General features: G+C 35.4%; 3 protein-coding genes across 4 annotated transcripts; all 3 read left to right on the top strand.

Annotated features, from left to right (window-relative positions):
* Positions 1-3,052: 3,052 nt before the first annotated feature.
* On the top strand, positions 3,053-5,783 carry LOC143445844 (glycolipid transfer protein-like). The gene has a single exon (XM_076945185.1). It carries the CDS (start codon positions 4,041-4,043, stop codon positions 4,677-4,679), a length of 639 nt encoding a protein of 212 aa, XP_076801300.1. The 5' UTR covers positions 3,053-4,040; the 3' UTR covers positions 4,680-5,783.
* Positions 5,784-8,196: 2,413 nt separating this feature from the next.
* Positions 8,197-10,512, top strand: LOC143447360 (uncharacterized). 2 transcript variants are annotated; one of them, XM_076947424.1, is made up of 6 exons: positions 8,197-8,754; positions 8,891-9,181; positions 9,279-9,418; positions 9,504-9,672; positions 10,028-10,130; positions 10,246-10,512. In XM_076947424.1, the coding sequence occupies exons 1-6, from the start codon at positions 8,319-8,321 to the stop codon at positions 10,376-10,378; spliced, it is 1,272 nt and encodes a 423-aa protein (XP_076803539.1). In that variant the 5' UTR covers positions 8,197-8,318; the 3' UTR covers positions 10,379-10,512. The 2 variants fall into 2 exon arrangements, with proteins under 2 accessions (XP_076803539.1, XP_076803540.1); XM_076947425.1 differs by lacking the exon at positions 8,891-9,181.
* Positions 10,513-12,915: 2,403 nt separating this feature from the next.
* On the top strand, positions 12,916-14,902 carry LOC143446752 (uncharacterized). Its single transcript, XM_076946532.1, has 6 exons — positions 12,916-13,366; positions 13,444-13,731; positions 13,810-13,955; positions 14,061-14,223; positions 14,358-14,460; positions 14,548-14,902. Exons 1-6 carry the CDS (start codon positions 12,916-12,918, stop codon positions 14,699-14,701), a joined length of 1,305 nt encoding a protein of 434 aa, XP_076802647.1. The 3' UTR covers positions 14,702-14,902.
* The last annotated feature ends 406 nt before the right edge of the window (positions 14,903-15,308 follow it).

The raw sequence follows: 15,308 nt of genomic DNA, 5'->3' as shown, positions 1-15,308 counted from the left end.
GTCTCCTTCAAATCGACAGCATGAGCAATAGGGACAGAAGGCTTTTCATTCCCATTGTGCAGTAGGACAGCTTTCAAACTAGCTTTGCTAGAATCAATGAACAGTCTCCACTCAGTGCTAATGTGTTGGTGGCCAAGCTCATACATGAATGAATCAACATCAGTGCAAAAACACACAGAGTCTTCGATTTTACCCCCCCCCCCCCTCTATAGTCATGGCCAAGAACATTCAAGAATGCATTAATTGTGAAAAGATAGAACATTGCATTTACAAAATAATGTCAATATTAATCTTACATAACATGCATTGTGACATAATATGACCAACAATTCGCTGGGAAAGAAAATTGCACAATACCTTGTACTGTAGAACCTTATAATATAGTGCCAATCAATGCAAAATCCGAATTTCGTGAATTTTCATATCTTGAAAACCTGACGTGATAGACCAATTCTGATTTCAGATTTGGAATCAGCGTCCCAAAGTTAGTCTAGGCAGTTTATTTTCATTTGAGGAATAATTTTGCTGTTGTCCAGTGTTATGGAACCTGAGCCGCATTCAGTGCCTGGTAAATGTCAACTCGGCTACCGAGCCACCAACTTTTGGATCACGTCTATAAGTCATGTTTCCTGTAAGTTGGAGTCTACGGGCCTAGATCAGAGAGCTAGACATGGCTATTATATACTGAAGCCGGTTTCAATATTATAGAGGTCATGGGTTGGGTAAATTGAACTACTTTTCAAAGTTTTTAGAGCCAAGAAGATTCAGGGTTTGTTATAAAAAATGTTACAACTATAATAAACAAACATTTGAAATCAATGGGCGATATCAAATTTGAAAAATAACTTTAATTTAATTTGAACTATATTTTAGGTCGAAATAACCCCTTCTTAAAACACCATGGATATAGGCCAGACTGCAGAGTATGGCAGGAGCACCCCGATATTTTTTTGTCAAAACGGTATTGCATATATATATATCTCGGTATACCGAGAGAAAAGCGATCTCTCTCAAAAAAGGAAACAATAATTTTTTCTCCATTTTGTATTGTAAAATGCCGTATCTTGCCTACCAAACACATCGAATAGGTTTGGCCCCTAAGTCGCAGTGCACAACACCAGCTACTTCCTTGTACACCGGAATTTTGCTTGTGTACCTCATAGATCTCGGCGAAAACTGCCATAATCTGCAGTCCGGTGTATAGGCTAGTTCACTTTCCCTCGCTGATTATTTAAAGTGTACTAGGCTATATTTTTTGATTAACTTGTAAACACTTCATGACTTTACCTGTTTACCCCCTGTTTAGTCAACATTTGGGATAAAATGAACCGCTATTTGCATTTTTAAAACGAAACAACCATTTTTATGGTTTAATGCAATAACGAAACATACATATTTGCGGCCCAACAAAATGCGTTCTTACAGCTTCACATTATAATCTTATAGCACATCTACTCATCCATCTTAAAGCAAGAGAGCTTTGATAGTGGCACTTAAGGATCACATTCAACACAGAAGTCCCCTTCAATCAAAATCATCTGGTAAGCAGTCAGTACAGCACCAGTTTTATTGCAGTGATTGCAAACTACCGGCTTTGTTTGCTTTTTTTCATATCTTCATGCCAGTCTTTCTTGCACTGGAAGCATAAATCACTAATTGTTATAGCATTAGCAGAAACAAGTTTATTTCTCTGGAGTTTTTTTCTTTTTATTTCACTTTACTCTGCTGACAATCGCTGCTCAGGAAGTGAGCAGCAGCTTCATAAGAAGATAATGTATCCTTTTTGGCTTCTTTAATAACAGCCTTAAGGTCTTCAGGGCTGTAGTCTTTACTTGATTTTTTCTGATACTTTTGTGGCATTATTAATAAGCTTATCTAAAATGAAACTACACAGCCTAAGTAGGCAATAAAAGAAGTTCTTAAAAATTAAAATAACACCATATATGTAGTACTATACATAATTAAATTAAGGGTAGAGTTCACTTCAATAATACCAACCCAGGCTTCGATTTATACAAGCTGTGACCTTTCCAATCTCTACCTAAGCTCCACTTTACAGAACCCATGACCTCGATAATATTGACCCAGGCTTCAGTTCATACAAGCTATGACTTTTCAAATCTTGATCCAGTCTTCTCATGGTGACACCTGTCTTTGCATCGTGTTTTGCATTGGTGGCTTGTAAGTTATGACTCACACTGGGATAGGGTTGACTGCTATGCAATATTACTTTCAAAAAGTGACGAAATACTAATCTTAATTTACAAATTTTCATTGCACATAGTTGATGCATATAGCTGCATATGCATAAAATAAAGGGTCCTTAAGCTCAGTCAAAATGAGGAAGTATCGACTACCATAGTGTGTAGGTTACCTCAATGTACCAAATACCACAGCCTATTCCATTTTTGTGATGGGGACAGGCTATGTGGTCCTGTGCCATGTTTTTAGGTTTTTGCCATATACCGTAAAACCTCTATTTCACCGCCATGGCGCTCTATTTTTCAACTCTTGTTTAAAAGTGGCGTTCTATTAGAGGTGACGTTCAATTAGAGGTTGGCGCTCTATTTTACTGCTGCTTATTGTAACGTGATACTGCATTGTTACTACCGGTATGTTGGTTGGTATCTTTTAAATGGCTGCTTTAACTGCTAGATTGTGAAAACTTAATCAATTGTATAATTATCAGTAGAGACCTGCTAATACAATTCCGCCGCTAAAAGTGGTGTTCTATTAGAGGTGGCGTTCAATTAGAGGGAGGCGCTCTATTTTTCTACCCTTCTTTAAAAGTGGCGTTCTATTAGAGGTGACGTTCAAATAGAGGTGGCGGTGAAATAGAGGTTTTACGGTATCTGTATTTCTGCTCTCATCATACATCAGTGGGTTGTTTTCATTATCTAAAACTCTTACAAGAAGGTTTGGTTTTTTGTTCTATATGGAAAGCTTGCATTTTTTCACAGGGATATTTACACCAAAAAATTGAGGTCTATGTTGCACACCGCGTCAATATCAAAACTATAATTAATTTCCGCAGCAACTAGGTGTAGCCTAATTCTTAGATTAATGAATGGAGGTCACCGGAAAGCCGTCGTCTTGCATTTGCAATTTCTGTTCATTTCTTGTGACACCATGCCCGAGAAGCTGAAGCTGATATTAGTTATTATGATATTAATCAGATACGTAATCATTTTTTCTCCTTTGCCACGCCGGTGATCTCCGGCGTATCATACAAACTTTCCATACAGGTCTCTTGTACTTTTGCACTCCAATATGAATGCTTGAATATGAGGATGTTATGACATAAATAGAGAAAATTTTATGACGTAATAATCCCACAAGACTCGATCCTGGCCCTACTACCGGATAAATCAGTCAATAAATATGACGCCAAGATATTTGGCTCGCCAGTAAAATATTTATACCATAGAATATTGCGCAAAACTTGGCGTCGCCAGAAAATTGGCGCAGAACCCAACTTTCATACAAACTTTCCAGTAGGAGATTCCGGTAAAAGATTGCAAAAGTAAAGAAAACCCCACATTCTCTGAGTAAATCCACAACAGCTTAATAAACACTATTTTGTTTTATATCCCAATATGTTATTGTAACATAGTTTGACGTTTCTGTATGATCAGTAATGTGTTATAACCCCACAGTTGGCATCTGATCTTTTAAATGGATGGGTGGCCAGTGTACAGAGGTATTTATTAACTGAATTTTATCAAAAAATTGCTATTTTAATTATGATTTTTGGTCCAATTTCATGAGTTTCGCTGCAGTGTCCATGTTCTTTTTTGTGCCATATAACTATAACGGTCAGTATCATAATTTGCACTTCACACAGTTAACGATGAAAAATTATATCGGTACCATAAAATTGTGACTAACTGGGAAACTTTGCATTACAATGCCAAAATTGGTGCCAGGCTTAGTATAACATTGAGTTACATATATATAGTTATGTTTGAATGACCTGCTCTTTTTAAACAATCTACTTTTCAACGCAGTGTAGTCTTTCAGTTGAAATATTTTAAGTTAATATGCCTTGTTTATTCGTACCTGGATTTCCTGATATTCCCGAAGATAAAAAGATCGACACAATAAAATTTATTGAAGCCTGTGAAAAAATTCCATCAATATTTGATTTACTTGGTGGCAAAATCTTTTCACCAGTCAAAAATGATGTAATAGGCAATATTGAAAAAATTAAAAAGCGATATTTGGAAAATCCCGTCAAATTTGCAACTTTGGATGACATCATAGAAGTGGAACGTCATGAAACGGATAAGAAGCTGAAAGCCAAAGATGGAAATGGACTTGCAACTAATGCTTTGATGTGGTTGAAGAGAGGCCTCAAGTTTATTCTGTTGTTTCTTGAGCATTTGCTTAAAAACGATTATGATTCTAATCCAGAAAATCTAAAATCTTGTGCTAAACTGGCATATAAAGGTTCCCTGCAGGAATACCACGGTTTTATAGTAAGCCAGCTTGTAAGTGCTGCAACTAATGCCTGTCCATATAGGAGTGATTTTCTTAAAGCTTTGGCTTTAAGAGAAGGCTTGAATGAAGAGGAAACACTGGAAAGTGCAAGGGTGTTTTCTATAAATTTTCGTGCAACTGTGGATACCGTTTATGAGCTTTTTGACAAGACAGGAGTAGAAAAATTTCATAAAGTTTAATCCAAGTACTTGATCTTTGGCTATGCATAGAATTAAAATATGTAAAGTAAGATAAACGAACCACATTTATTCTGATTAGTTTGAAATAGGTGATAATTATCTTTGTATGCATCTATCTTTGCAATGTAAGTGACATTTAACATTTAATGGTGTCTTTTGTCCAATAGAAAAATACATTTTTTGATTTTTGTTGTATTGCAATGATGAGAAGCAGTATTATAACTATTGTTTGAAATGTTGATTAATTTTGATTGTGACTTGTGTGCTCAGCTGATGATTTTTTGTGGTTCTAAACGTACATACGTGTATGCATCTATAATTACTTTCTAAGAAGCACTTAATTTTTAAACTTGAATCAACAATCTTACTTGACGGATTATCATGAGACTGTGACCAAAGCAATGCAAATATATTTATCAACTGATGGTTTCATTAAATCACTGCATGCAATAAGCTTTCTTACAGTCATTTACTTCCATGACTATGCTTTCTGTGATTCCTAGCAAGCTCAAACAGCCAATCGCAAAACCTTATTTTAGTTATAGATCTCAAATGTCTGTGGATTCTTTCTTAACTTTGCAAAATAACAAATTGAAAAATTACTAAATCATATACAGTAATAGGAAATTCGTATATCACTGTAAGATTAATGTTGAAATGAGTAATGCAAGCTCTTGTCTTTTGTGATATTTGGCAAAAGCTGTTGCAATATCTGTATACTGCACTCAAAAGTATACATTTACTTGGGTTGTTTTACATTTATTGATAGTGGTATGGTGAAATAATCATCGATAATTTTTTATCAAAATGCATACTGCCTGGTGTTTTGTTTGATACTCAGAATCTGTGTTGATGTCATTTATGAATTGGTTGTGTTGTTTATATAGTACAGAAGTCTTTGGTAGCAAGGAACCTGGGCGTTGTGTTTGTATTTAACTGCATCTTAGATATATGTTATGTTTAAGAGTTTCACATCACGAGTAGCATCAGTTGATAATGAAATGATAAACGACCTAATCGATTCAAATGCACTTGTGAATTGTCTAATTTTATATCCAGTCCATTTGAAGCGTTTTTTGAAATTATTAAAATAAAACACTTCGATTTTGATTTTTTGGAACAAAAATCGAAGTAGTTGGAAAGACATTGTGAAAAACATGTTGTTGACAAAAACAGGTTTTCTTGATGGAAAAAAAGGCAACCATATTAAATTATTAACAATCAACTTTCTACTCCATATCGCTTAAATGGGATGATTTAACAGGGTTCGCCTGTTACGTGGAAGTCCCAGCAGGTGTTCCCTTCGAACTTCTCTTTGTTGTACGTTATTACGCATTAACACTAAATTCATTATTAATTATCACTACATCAGTTATACTTAATTGCTTATGTTGATTGAATGTTATTTTTTCATGATATTTTTTGGTCAGGGATTTGATTATTCTATGATTTCAAACCTCTGCATAGAAAGCCTTGTCAAAATCTGTTTGGAAATCACTGTATTGGTGCATAACGTCCAAAAGATTGGATCTTTTGTTTGCAAATGTTTCGGCTGATGGAAAAACTTTGCAGGACGACTCAGTTATAAATATCCAAATTTAGAGAACAACTTGAACGTTGTTGTTGTTGTCATTGCGGACTACTTTACTCTCCATGGCATTTTCTCCAGAACACTTTGCCCTATGAAGCTACTGTTCCTGGTAGGTAAACACAGACAGATAGAACCGAGTTATTGTGAGAGGGAGATAGATGAGGTCTAAGCTCTTTCAATGTCACTGAAATGGGACGGGTATGCAACAGAATAACAAAAGTAACTTTTCTCGTAATTAGTTGGTTGAAAACACTTGGTAATGAATCGAACTACAGTAATAATGTGCTATGCATAAATGAGTTGCATGTACCGGTACTACAAGCTTAAAACAAGTAGCTGCTATTCAGCTGTAACTTGGCTATTTGTTGCACAAATGATTCCAACTTTATTTTTTGTCTGCATAAAATGTGTGTAACGCTGTAATATGCAAGAATATAGAAAAATTAAAAAATGAAAGTTATATTAGAGGAAAGTTTTCCAACTCATTTCCGATATGCTGGCAAGCTACAAGCTGACTGATGATAGCATTAATTGCAATTTTAACTGTTTCAAAGCTCCACTCTAGGAACTGGAAAACATGAAGCAGTCCTGATTAAAAATAAAAACTTATATAGGAAAATGTATAGAAGGAAACTCTCAAACACAAATATTTATCTTGTTGAGTCCAACTTTAATCCTTTTATAAATTCCTCGAGAGTCACAAAGAACGCTTTGTTTTTATTTTACATAATATTGTTTTTAAAGGTTACAGAATGTTTTAATGAAAGTTCCATAACCTGAAAATCTCATTACGTAAAAAATTTCATTTTTGAACAACAGACTAGTTTGTTGAACATTTGATAGCATTAGACAATAACATGTGACCTAATCAATTTAAGTAAAGAAAAACAATTTAAAACGTGTTTTTTCTAAAGTTTCAATAAATTGCTAATGAGAATCCGGTGAAAATCTGTTAAGTTTTGTTCAATGCTAGTGGACCAGAAGCCAATTTAAACACAAAAAATTGATGGAGAATTTAATAATGATTATACAAGCACAATAACAATGGTGCCGAAATACAGAATACAAAAGAAGTAATAAAGTTGTTATTTGAAGCAATGGGGAAACATGTTGAAACTTGAAAGTATGGTGATATAATGATGCATTTTGTCTAAAAACGTTGGTCTACGGGATTTCTAGTTATTTAGGAAGAACAAAAACAGTTTTGGAAAAGCGTAAAGAATGCTCGGCGTAGAATCAGAAAAACTCAAAATATGCAGAATAAATTGTTTACAGCGAATTATAATCCCATGCAAACGAAACCTTGCCTTAGGCAGATTTGCCTGACGTAACGCGGTCGTCAATTTTCTACATCAATAAATCTTCATTGGTCAAAATAGACCAGATGAAACCATGCAAAGTGTTACCATTTGACACCAGCAACTTTTATGGGTTAAACTTGTATAAGAATCAACTAAAATTGCAAATTTGAAAATGTTAAATGGCTATAATAACTTATTACTAAAAGTTTAAACTTAAATTCTATGTTTGTACTACACCTGTGTGTCGATAACGCTGAGCCTTTGAATGTAGAACAAAATCTATACCAGGTTATTCTTATGAGAATTTTGTAATTAAAGAATGTTTGCACAAGGCTGCCTTCATTGTCAGGATCGTCGTCATTTGAACCAGATGGATTTCTGGCTGCTCGGGTTCAAAATGGGGGCAGAAAATACCGGGTTCAAAACCTCGTTTTTTAACAAACGTATGTACTCAATAGATCAAAACCAAATATACGCAACACTCAGTTTTGATTGATGACACAGCAAAGCAGATGAAAAGGCCGAAGCATAAACGATTCGTAAAAAATCTATGCGACACAACGTCTTATTATGTACTTGCTTTTATAATATAAAATTATAAATGAGTGCCGAGTAGGCCTAAATGATATAGGATTTTGGGCTGTCGAAAATTAAGTATAATAGAAACGTCGATTGAGGCAGACTTGCTTGCCACAGAAAATAGTTCACGATATTGAGATCATCTGTGCAAAGTTACATATAATAGCTATGCTAAAGCTTAATTTAGAATCAGACGAAGCTGAGGCAAATGCAGTTAGTGCAATTAGTTTGAAATCGTTCTCGTTGAATCAGACGGTAAATGCTTGGGTAACTTCAGGATTTCCCATCAGCAACATTTCCCAACCTACTTTAACCACAGTTGGTCCAAACTATGATCCAGGAACTCTCTGTGGCCTTCCTGGAATTTGCGTCGGCAGCGCAGAAGATATTTACACAAAATGCTTTAACAAAACTCTATTCGATTGCCAAGAATGTGGTTTCGTTCGTGGAGCAATTTTCTTGTTTGTGGTTGTATGCTTGGGATTGGCAATCTTAATCGGAAATGGTTTAACCATGTTTGTAGGTATTCGACGTTGCAGACGTGGTAAAGACAGTAAAATGGACATTTGTAGAACTTCGCTGGCAACGGCTGATGCTTTGACAAGTAAGTATTGTACTGTATATAGAGACAAATAATATGCAATTACAAATTTTTTAACTGATATGAAACTGTTTTGTCAATATTGTTTATGCCTGCCTAAGCAAAGTGTCTTCAATTCCAGTAAATAAAAATGATTCAGGTATGCAGCTGCTGGTTGTAGTTACTTACAACGTCAGTTGGTCAATGAACCTGACCCCCCTCGAGCTCGAAAAGAAGCAAATAGCTTTACGAGAATCAACATTTGCTATTGCCGCAGGATTTCTAAACGTCTTCGGGCTTATTTCATCCATGTTTCATTTGACATTTATGGCCCTGGAGAGATTTTATGCAATAGCACTGCCCTTTAAGTACAAGTGGCAAAGCAAAAAGGCCATCATTTACTCTTGCATCGGAATAATTTGGAGCTTAGTGGCAATATTTACAATTTTCGGTATACGAATGAAAACGAAGACATGTTATTATTTTTTAACTGCTATATACGATAATGTACCTAAAAGCATTTAATCCATTTGTTTTATATATTCCAGTTACGCAATGGTTTACCTGTGCTTATTCGGTTCCAGCATTTTTGTTTTTTCCCATTCCATCTGTAGCTACTTTGAATCCAACTAATAAAGCAGTATTTTCTGTGTTTGGAGCAATCTACCTTCTACCTTATTTTTTAACGGTCAGTGTATACGGCTTTGGTGTAAATGATGAACAACAATTAGCGTTTAGACCGATTTTGACTTTATGGGTGTATTGTTTTGCAGACAACTTTAATTATAGCAACTGCAATTATGATCTGTCGATTCAGGAAGGCTAAACACATTAAAATGAGAAAATTGAATAAAATCAACTCGAACAAAAACTCTTTGCAGCAGAACCCAGCAACATTTATCACGGTGGCCATAATGCAATTTGGATTCACAATTTCCTTTCGTAAGACGTTTTTTTGTGTATTGCAGGCTAATGTTGAAAGTCAGCATGTAAATGTAGAGCACAAGTGAACTCAAATACAAACATTGAACCAAACACGATCAAATCATTCGATATAAATGCTCTTCTTAAATACAGTAGCATAACTATACTCCATAATTATAAATTGTATCCGAGAAAATTGCGTGTAAGGATGACATTGTGCATCTGCCTTTCGTTCTTTGTGACTCTCGAGGAATTTATAAAAGGATTAAAGTTGGACTCAACAAGATAAATATTTGTGTTTGAGAGTTTCCTTCTATACATTTATAATTTATATAAGTTTTATTTTTAATCAGGACCGCTTCATGTTTTCCAGTTCCTACTTTAATTGTGGGCACCTTGCTTTATTCTGGATTAGTTGACTGTGACGCTTTTTCAACTGCCTTTATGATGAGCTCTTACATCTCTTTCAGTAATAGGTTAGTTTCACTTCAATTGACAGCTTGTATAGCAAATTAACGTTATTATAAATTCAACTAAATAACTGATTAACTCACAGTTAAATTGAAATAATCCCAGTAAATTTATGCGCAGTTTATTCAACGTCGTGATATACAACGTTCGTGACAAGGAGTTTAGAAAGGAAATTTTCCAACTTTTAAAATTGAAATCGGTAAAAAGTTTCTTCAAGAAACAATTCGACTCGATGTTATCCAAAAAAAACTAATGGAACAAAAAATATATAATATTTCAATGGTTGTTATATGACTTATTTGTTGTAAGTCGTTGTCATGATATTTCTCTACACAAGAGCATCATTGTTTTCGTTTAACAACATGCACGGCTGAAAATAAAATGACAAATACGTTTCTCACAATTTTTATTGTTGTTACGTCATATACCAGTTTTTCTTGTTCATTTTTATTAAAAGTTACAGTTAATTGTTTTGATGGAAGTTTCATTATTTGAAAATTTCATTATTAAAAAGACGTAACGCTTCTTGCAAGATCAATCACGAACAAAATAGAAACATGCTTTTTCGACAATTGTAATTCGCTAATGAAAATCTTGAGCAAGTTAAAGTTCAAGTTCAAACCAACTTGAGCAAGTTCTTGCCAGGAGGCCAGAAGTCCACGAAATCGCAAAAACATCGGACGACAACATAAAAATGTTTATACAGTAAAATAAGAAACAGGATATAGTTTGGTACTCTTAAGGTTAACTTTATATTTTTCGACATGAGCTTTCGCAAGCATAAGCTTGCTTCTTCAGGTGTACTGTGAAAAATGGTTTTCTTATTTTACTTTAAAATTCGGTTAACACAGTTCAGACAACATCAGTGTTTATACAATAGCACAAGATCAATGGTAAGCGTAAATACAAAACATAATAGAAGTAATGAAGCTGTTATTTAAAACGATGAGAAAACAAATACAATGTAAAAAGTGGTATGACGTGATTTGTCTGAAAACGAGTGTTTGGGAAAAACGCGGAGGTTGCTCGACATGGCATTAGAGTTATATAGTTAGTTGGTTGGTCGGTTGGTTGGTTGGGTGGTTAATAGTTAGTTAAGTGCCAGATCTGGTACAGACATCGGCGATCATGGTCCTCCAAGCCTCTCTGTCTTTGAACATGCGGATGAAGTCGTTGCAAAACAATCTCCTAGTTTGCAGTTTATCCACCATTTCCAATTCGTGGTCTACGGTGAATAGTATATACAGTGAGACCTCGTTAATCCGGACCCCGATGAACCGGAATCCCCGCTATCCGACACAAAACTGCCGGGAACGGATTTCTTCCTATGCATTTTACCCCTTTAATCCGGAAACCCCGCTGTCCGACTCCGACACAAAAGTTTTGGAACAAATGTGCTAAATCAATAGCAATAAAATCCGATAAACCGGATTATTAACAGTTAAGCGAAAATGATTCACGATTGTCCTAATACAGTATGTAGTTAGTTGACGAAACAATAGCCGATTATCTACGCATAATAACGTTGCGGTCTGCGTTGTTCATCAACGTTGTTCGTTGTTCATAATAACGTTGCGTTGTTCATCAACAGTAACAAACAACGCTTCCGCGGTCGCAAAAAAATACGTACAGTACATCGGTTGAGAGCGGCAGTCTATTGAAGACATACTGCTGCAACTCAATCGTGCTATCAGCTTTTGATATCGCATTGCGCAAAGATTTGAAACAGGTCAAAGAAAGTTCAAGACTGCTGGTCCCGCCGGAATGCTTCGCCATGCAAGAGCGGTTGTCAAACCGATTTGCGGCCGCATGTTCGTCACTTCTGGCTTAGAGCATTCGTCTTTAATACGGTGGTTCTGGGGTTCGACACTGGGTCGGATCATACAAAAAATATAATTTTATTTTAGTTGCTGTCCAGCCAGAAACTCGGTACTTAGAATTGGAGTAAGGTGCATACTGCATTTTTAACACGGTACTGCATTTGCAAGATTGATTGATTTTTTACTTTCCGATAATCCGGATACCCCGCTAAACCGACATTTTTTGACGAAACGAAGTGGTCCGGATTAACGAGGTCTCACTGTAGTTGTATTTAATCGGATATAATTTCTACGTCGATGTTTGCAAAAATTGAACACGTTGTTTTGAAACAGGCAACGTTATTAAAAGGTACCATTAATTCATACTTACAGTAAAAATACCTAATTTATCAGATATATGGTCAGACATAAAGTTACAGTACTTGAAAAAAGAAAAACCATCGGTTTAATATTTAAGCCAATAGTAATAATAAAGTATAATACTCTCTAATAGGCGGCCTATTATAAGTGTGTTATTGTAATATTTCAAATATTTACATAGGTTTTATCATAAATAAAATAAGTGAAGTAATAACTCTGATTGTAAAGGTTAAATATTCAGCAAATATATTGAAATTAAAATCTGAAGAAACTTCTTAAACACGATTTAAAAAAATTAATGAAATATGACACTGAAAATATTGATTAATTATACATAAATACATCACAATGAAAAAAATCGATAAAAAATATGAGTTAAGCATATTATTACCGATATTATCTCATGGACGGTAACGCCGTTAGTTGATTACGAAAGACAGGTGGAAATATTTCCTCAAATAAAAATGATTTCGATCAAAATCATTTCATGGTTCCCTAAACCGCTCAGTGACAAAAGGAAGATATTTTTTCATGACACAACCGCAAAGAGAGTCATCAGTTATCGTCCAGCGTCACATGCTGTACGAAATTGTGAAAATTATTGCAAAAAATGCAAACCGTACCAAGCGGGATTGAAGCAAGTTATTACCCGAAATATCTACAGCTCTTTTTCAATGGACTTGAAACTAAATATTTATTTGTTGAGGCTAATTTTTCGCAAAAAGAGAACACCCAAACGCAGGATGATATAACTAGTGCAAGAGCAACAACAACAAGAAGAACTGCAGAGTATGACGGCAACTTACCCCTCATGCCTGGAATCTGCGTTGGCTCACGAGACGAGATCTACACAAAGTGCGCCAACACCAAATTTCTCGATTGCCAGGAATGTGGAGTGGCTCGTGGCGCGGTCTTCTTATTTCTGGTTGTTAGTGTTGGACTGGCAGTTCTAGCTGGAAACTGTTTAACCATGCTTGTGGGTATTCGACGATGTAGACGCAATAAGGCAAGCAAAATGGACATCTGCAGAAGCTCACTGGCGATAGCTGATCTTTTGATTGGTAAATAATAATACAAGGTTAAGATAAAATGCTTGCTTTCGAATTGGGGTTGGTTTAAATAAGAAATCCTCTTGCAGGTCTTCAATTTCTGGTGGTGGTTACTTACAACTTCAGTTGGTCCATGATGCTGACACCCAAGGAGCTTGAACGACAGCAGCGTGTTTTGCGGGGATCGTGGCAGGCATTTGCCGCTGGAACATCTTACGTACTCGGGTTCATCAGCTCGCAGTACCACCTGACGTTTATGGCAATTGAGCGTTTATACGCACTAGCAAGACCCTTCAGTTACCGACACCAAAGCAAAAAGTCGGTTTATGTGGGACTCGGCATAGTATGGGTGACGTCAGCAAGTGCTGTAATGTTATGTAGGTATTGTCAAACCGCATATAATGCGTCAGTAGGCCTAAAGTAACAAAAAATTGATAAAAATCTTTTATACGCAGTTCAGTTACCAGAGCAAGTAACATTTAGTTACTCCACGGCGGTATTTCTGTTTTATCCAAGCACGTGTGAGACCCCTGTTAACGATAGTCATCCAGAAGGAGGGATAGTTTTCGTATTCTTTTACGTCATTCCCTTCTTGTTGAACGTAAGTTATCATATGTTACGTATTCTCGCTTCGAAAATCGTGTATTAAGCTCAGTTTGATGAGAAATCTGCTCAATCTCAAATTAATAATTCTTATCATTGTCAGAGTTGTCTTATTATTGTCACTGCGTTGGTTGTTCGGCGATATCAAAAACTGAAGAAACACAAACTTCGCAAAACAAACGGAGGAAATTTGGACTCAAACCAGCAGAATGCGAATGCTTTGGCCACAGTCACCGTAATGTTGACCGGTTTCATTTTGAGTTTAAGTAAGTATAGTTAGTAAAAGATCGTGCACAGTAATTTTTGCATCATAGTTTACATATCATAAAACTTCTGTATTTTGACCATACAAAAAAGGTTACAGTTAATACTGTCGTTGCCATTATATTTCTATTTCTAGTGCCCACCTTTCTCATTGATTCATTCTTGTACAGCAGTGTTATATTTTATTCGGAATCTACCCAAGCTTACATGGTTTGTTTTTATATTTCACTGTCCAACAGGTAATTAAATTATCAATTTTTAGATGAAAAATTTGGTATTTTTTGTTTAATTTTTATGCGTTACTTCTGAGTGTTTATGTTTTATAGTTTGGTCAACGTCATAATATACAACATACGAGACAAAGAATTTAGAGGAGAAATTTTGAAAATTCTGCAAGTGCATCTAGTGAAGAGTGCAACATCAAAGCTCACGAATCTTGCTAAATCTAACAAGATGAAAGAAATAAAAAGCAGAGTGTAATATTTCTTTGTGCAAGAAATTAATTCCTGGCAAATAAATTTTCATGAAAGCATTTTGTGAACGATATGTCAAACAATTCCAGAACAATTTATACCGTCACTGCAAATACTCTCGACAAAAATGGACAAAACCTGATGTGCACGAAAAAAGTTTATTGAAAAAATTTATTGCGGCGTTATAGACGATTTAAACGTCATTGACTTGTAGATTTGATCTTATTTCTGTCAATATAATTTTTGTAATACAAAGTCCTAACCCGAAATGGCATGTGTTGAACGGGACCCTGTTGGTTGCAAAATCACTAGCCTGTGTTAGGATAAACGGACAAAGAAAACTATCAAACGTAAAATCATTTATAATGAATGAACAGGCGGTACTCGTGCAGCAACTTGGACGTTTAAATCAATAGACAACACACCGACTATGTGTAATTGCGCATGAAACAAAGAAACGTATTGAGATTGGACAAAGGTATTGGAAAAACATATCTAATAAGATATACAATAAGAGTCTACGAAAGGACAACGACATAGCGAAGAACCATGTAGAGAAACCACCTTAACCATCACTCTATCTGATAAAGAAAATGGAGGGTGATGTTAAGCAT

The sequence above is a fragment of the Clavelina lepadiformis genome, chromosome 2, assembly GCF_947623445.1.
Source record: "Clavelina lepadiformis chromosome 2, kaClaLepa1.1, whole genome shotgun sequence".
Classification (NCBI taxonomy): domain Eukaryota; kingdom Metazoa; phylum Chordata; class Ascidiacea; order Aplousobranchia; family Clavelinidae; genus Clavelina; species Clavelina lepadiformis.
The sequence above is the reverse complement of the archived record's forward strand: the minus strand, read 5'-3'. Positions and strand labels throughout refer to the sequence as shown.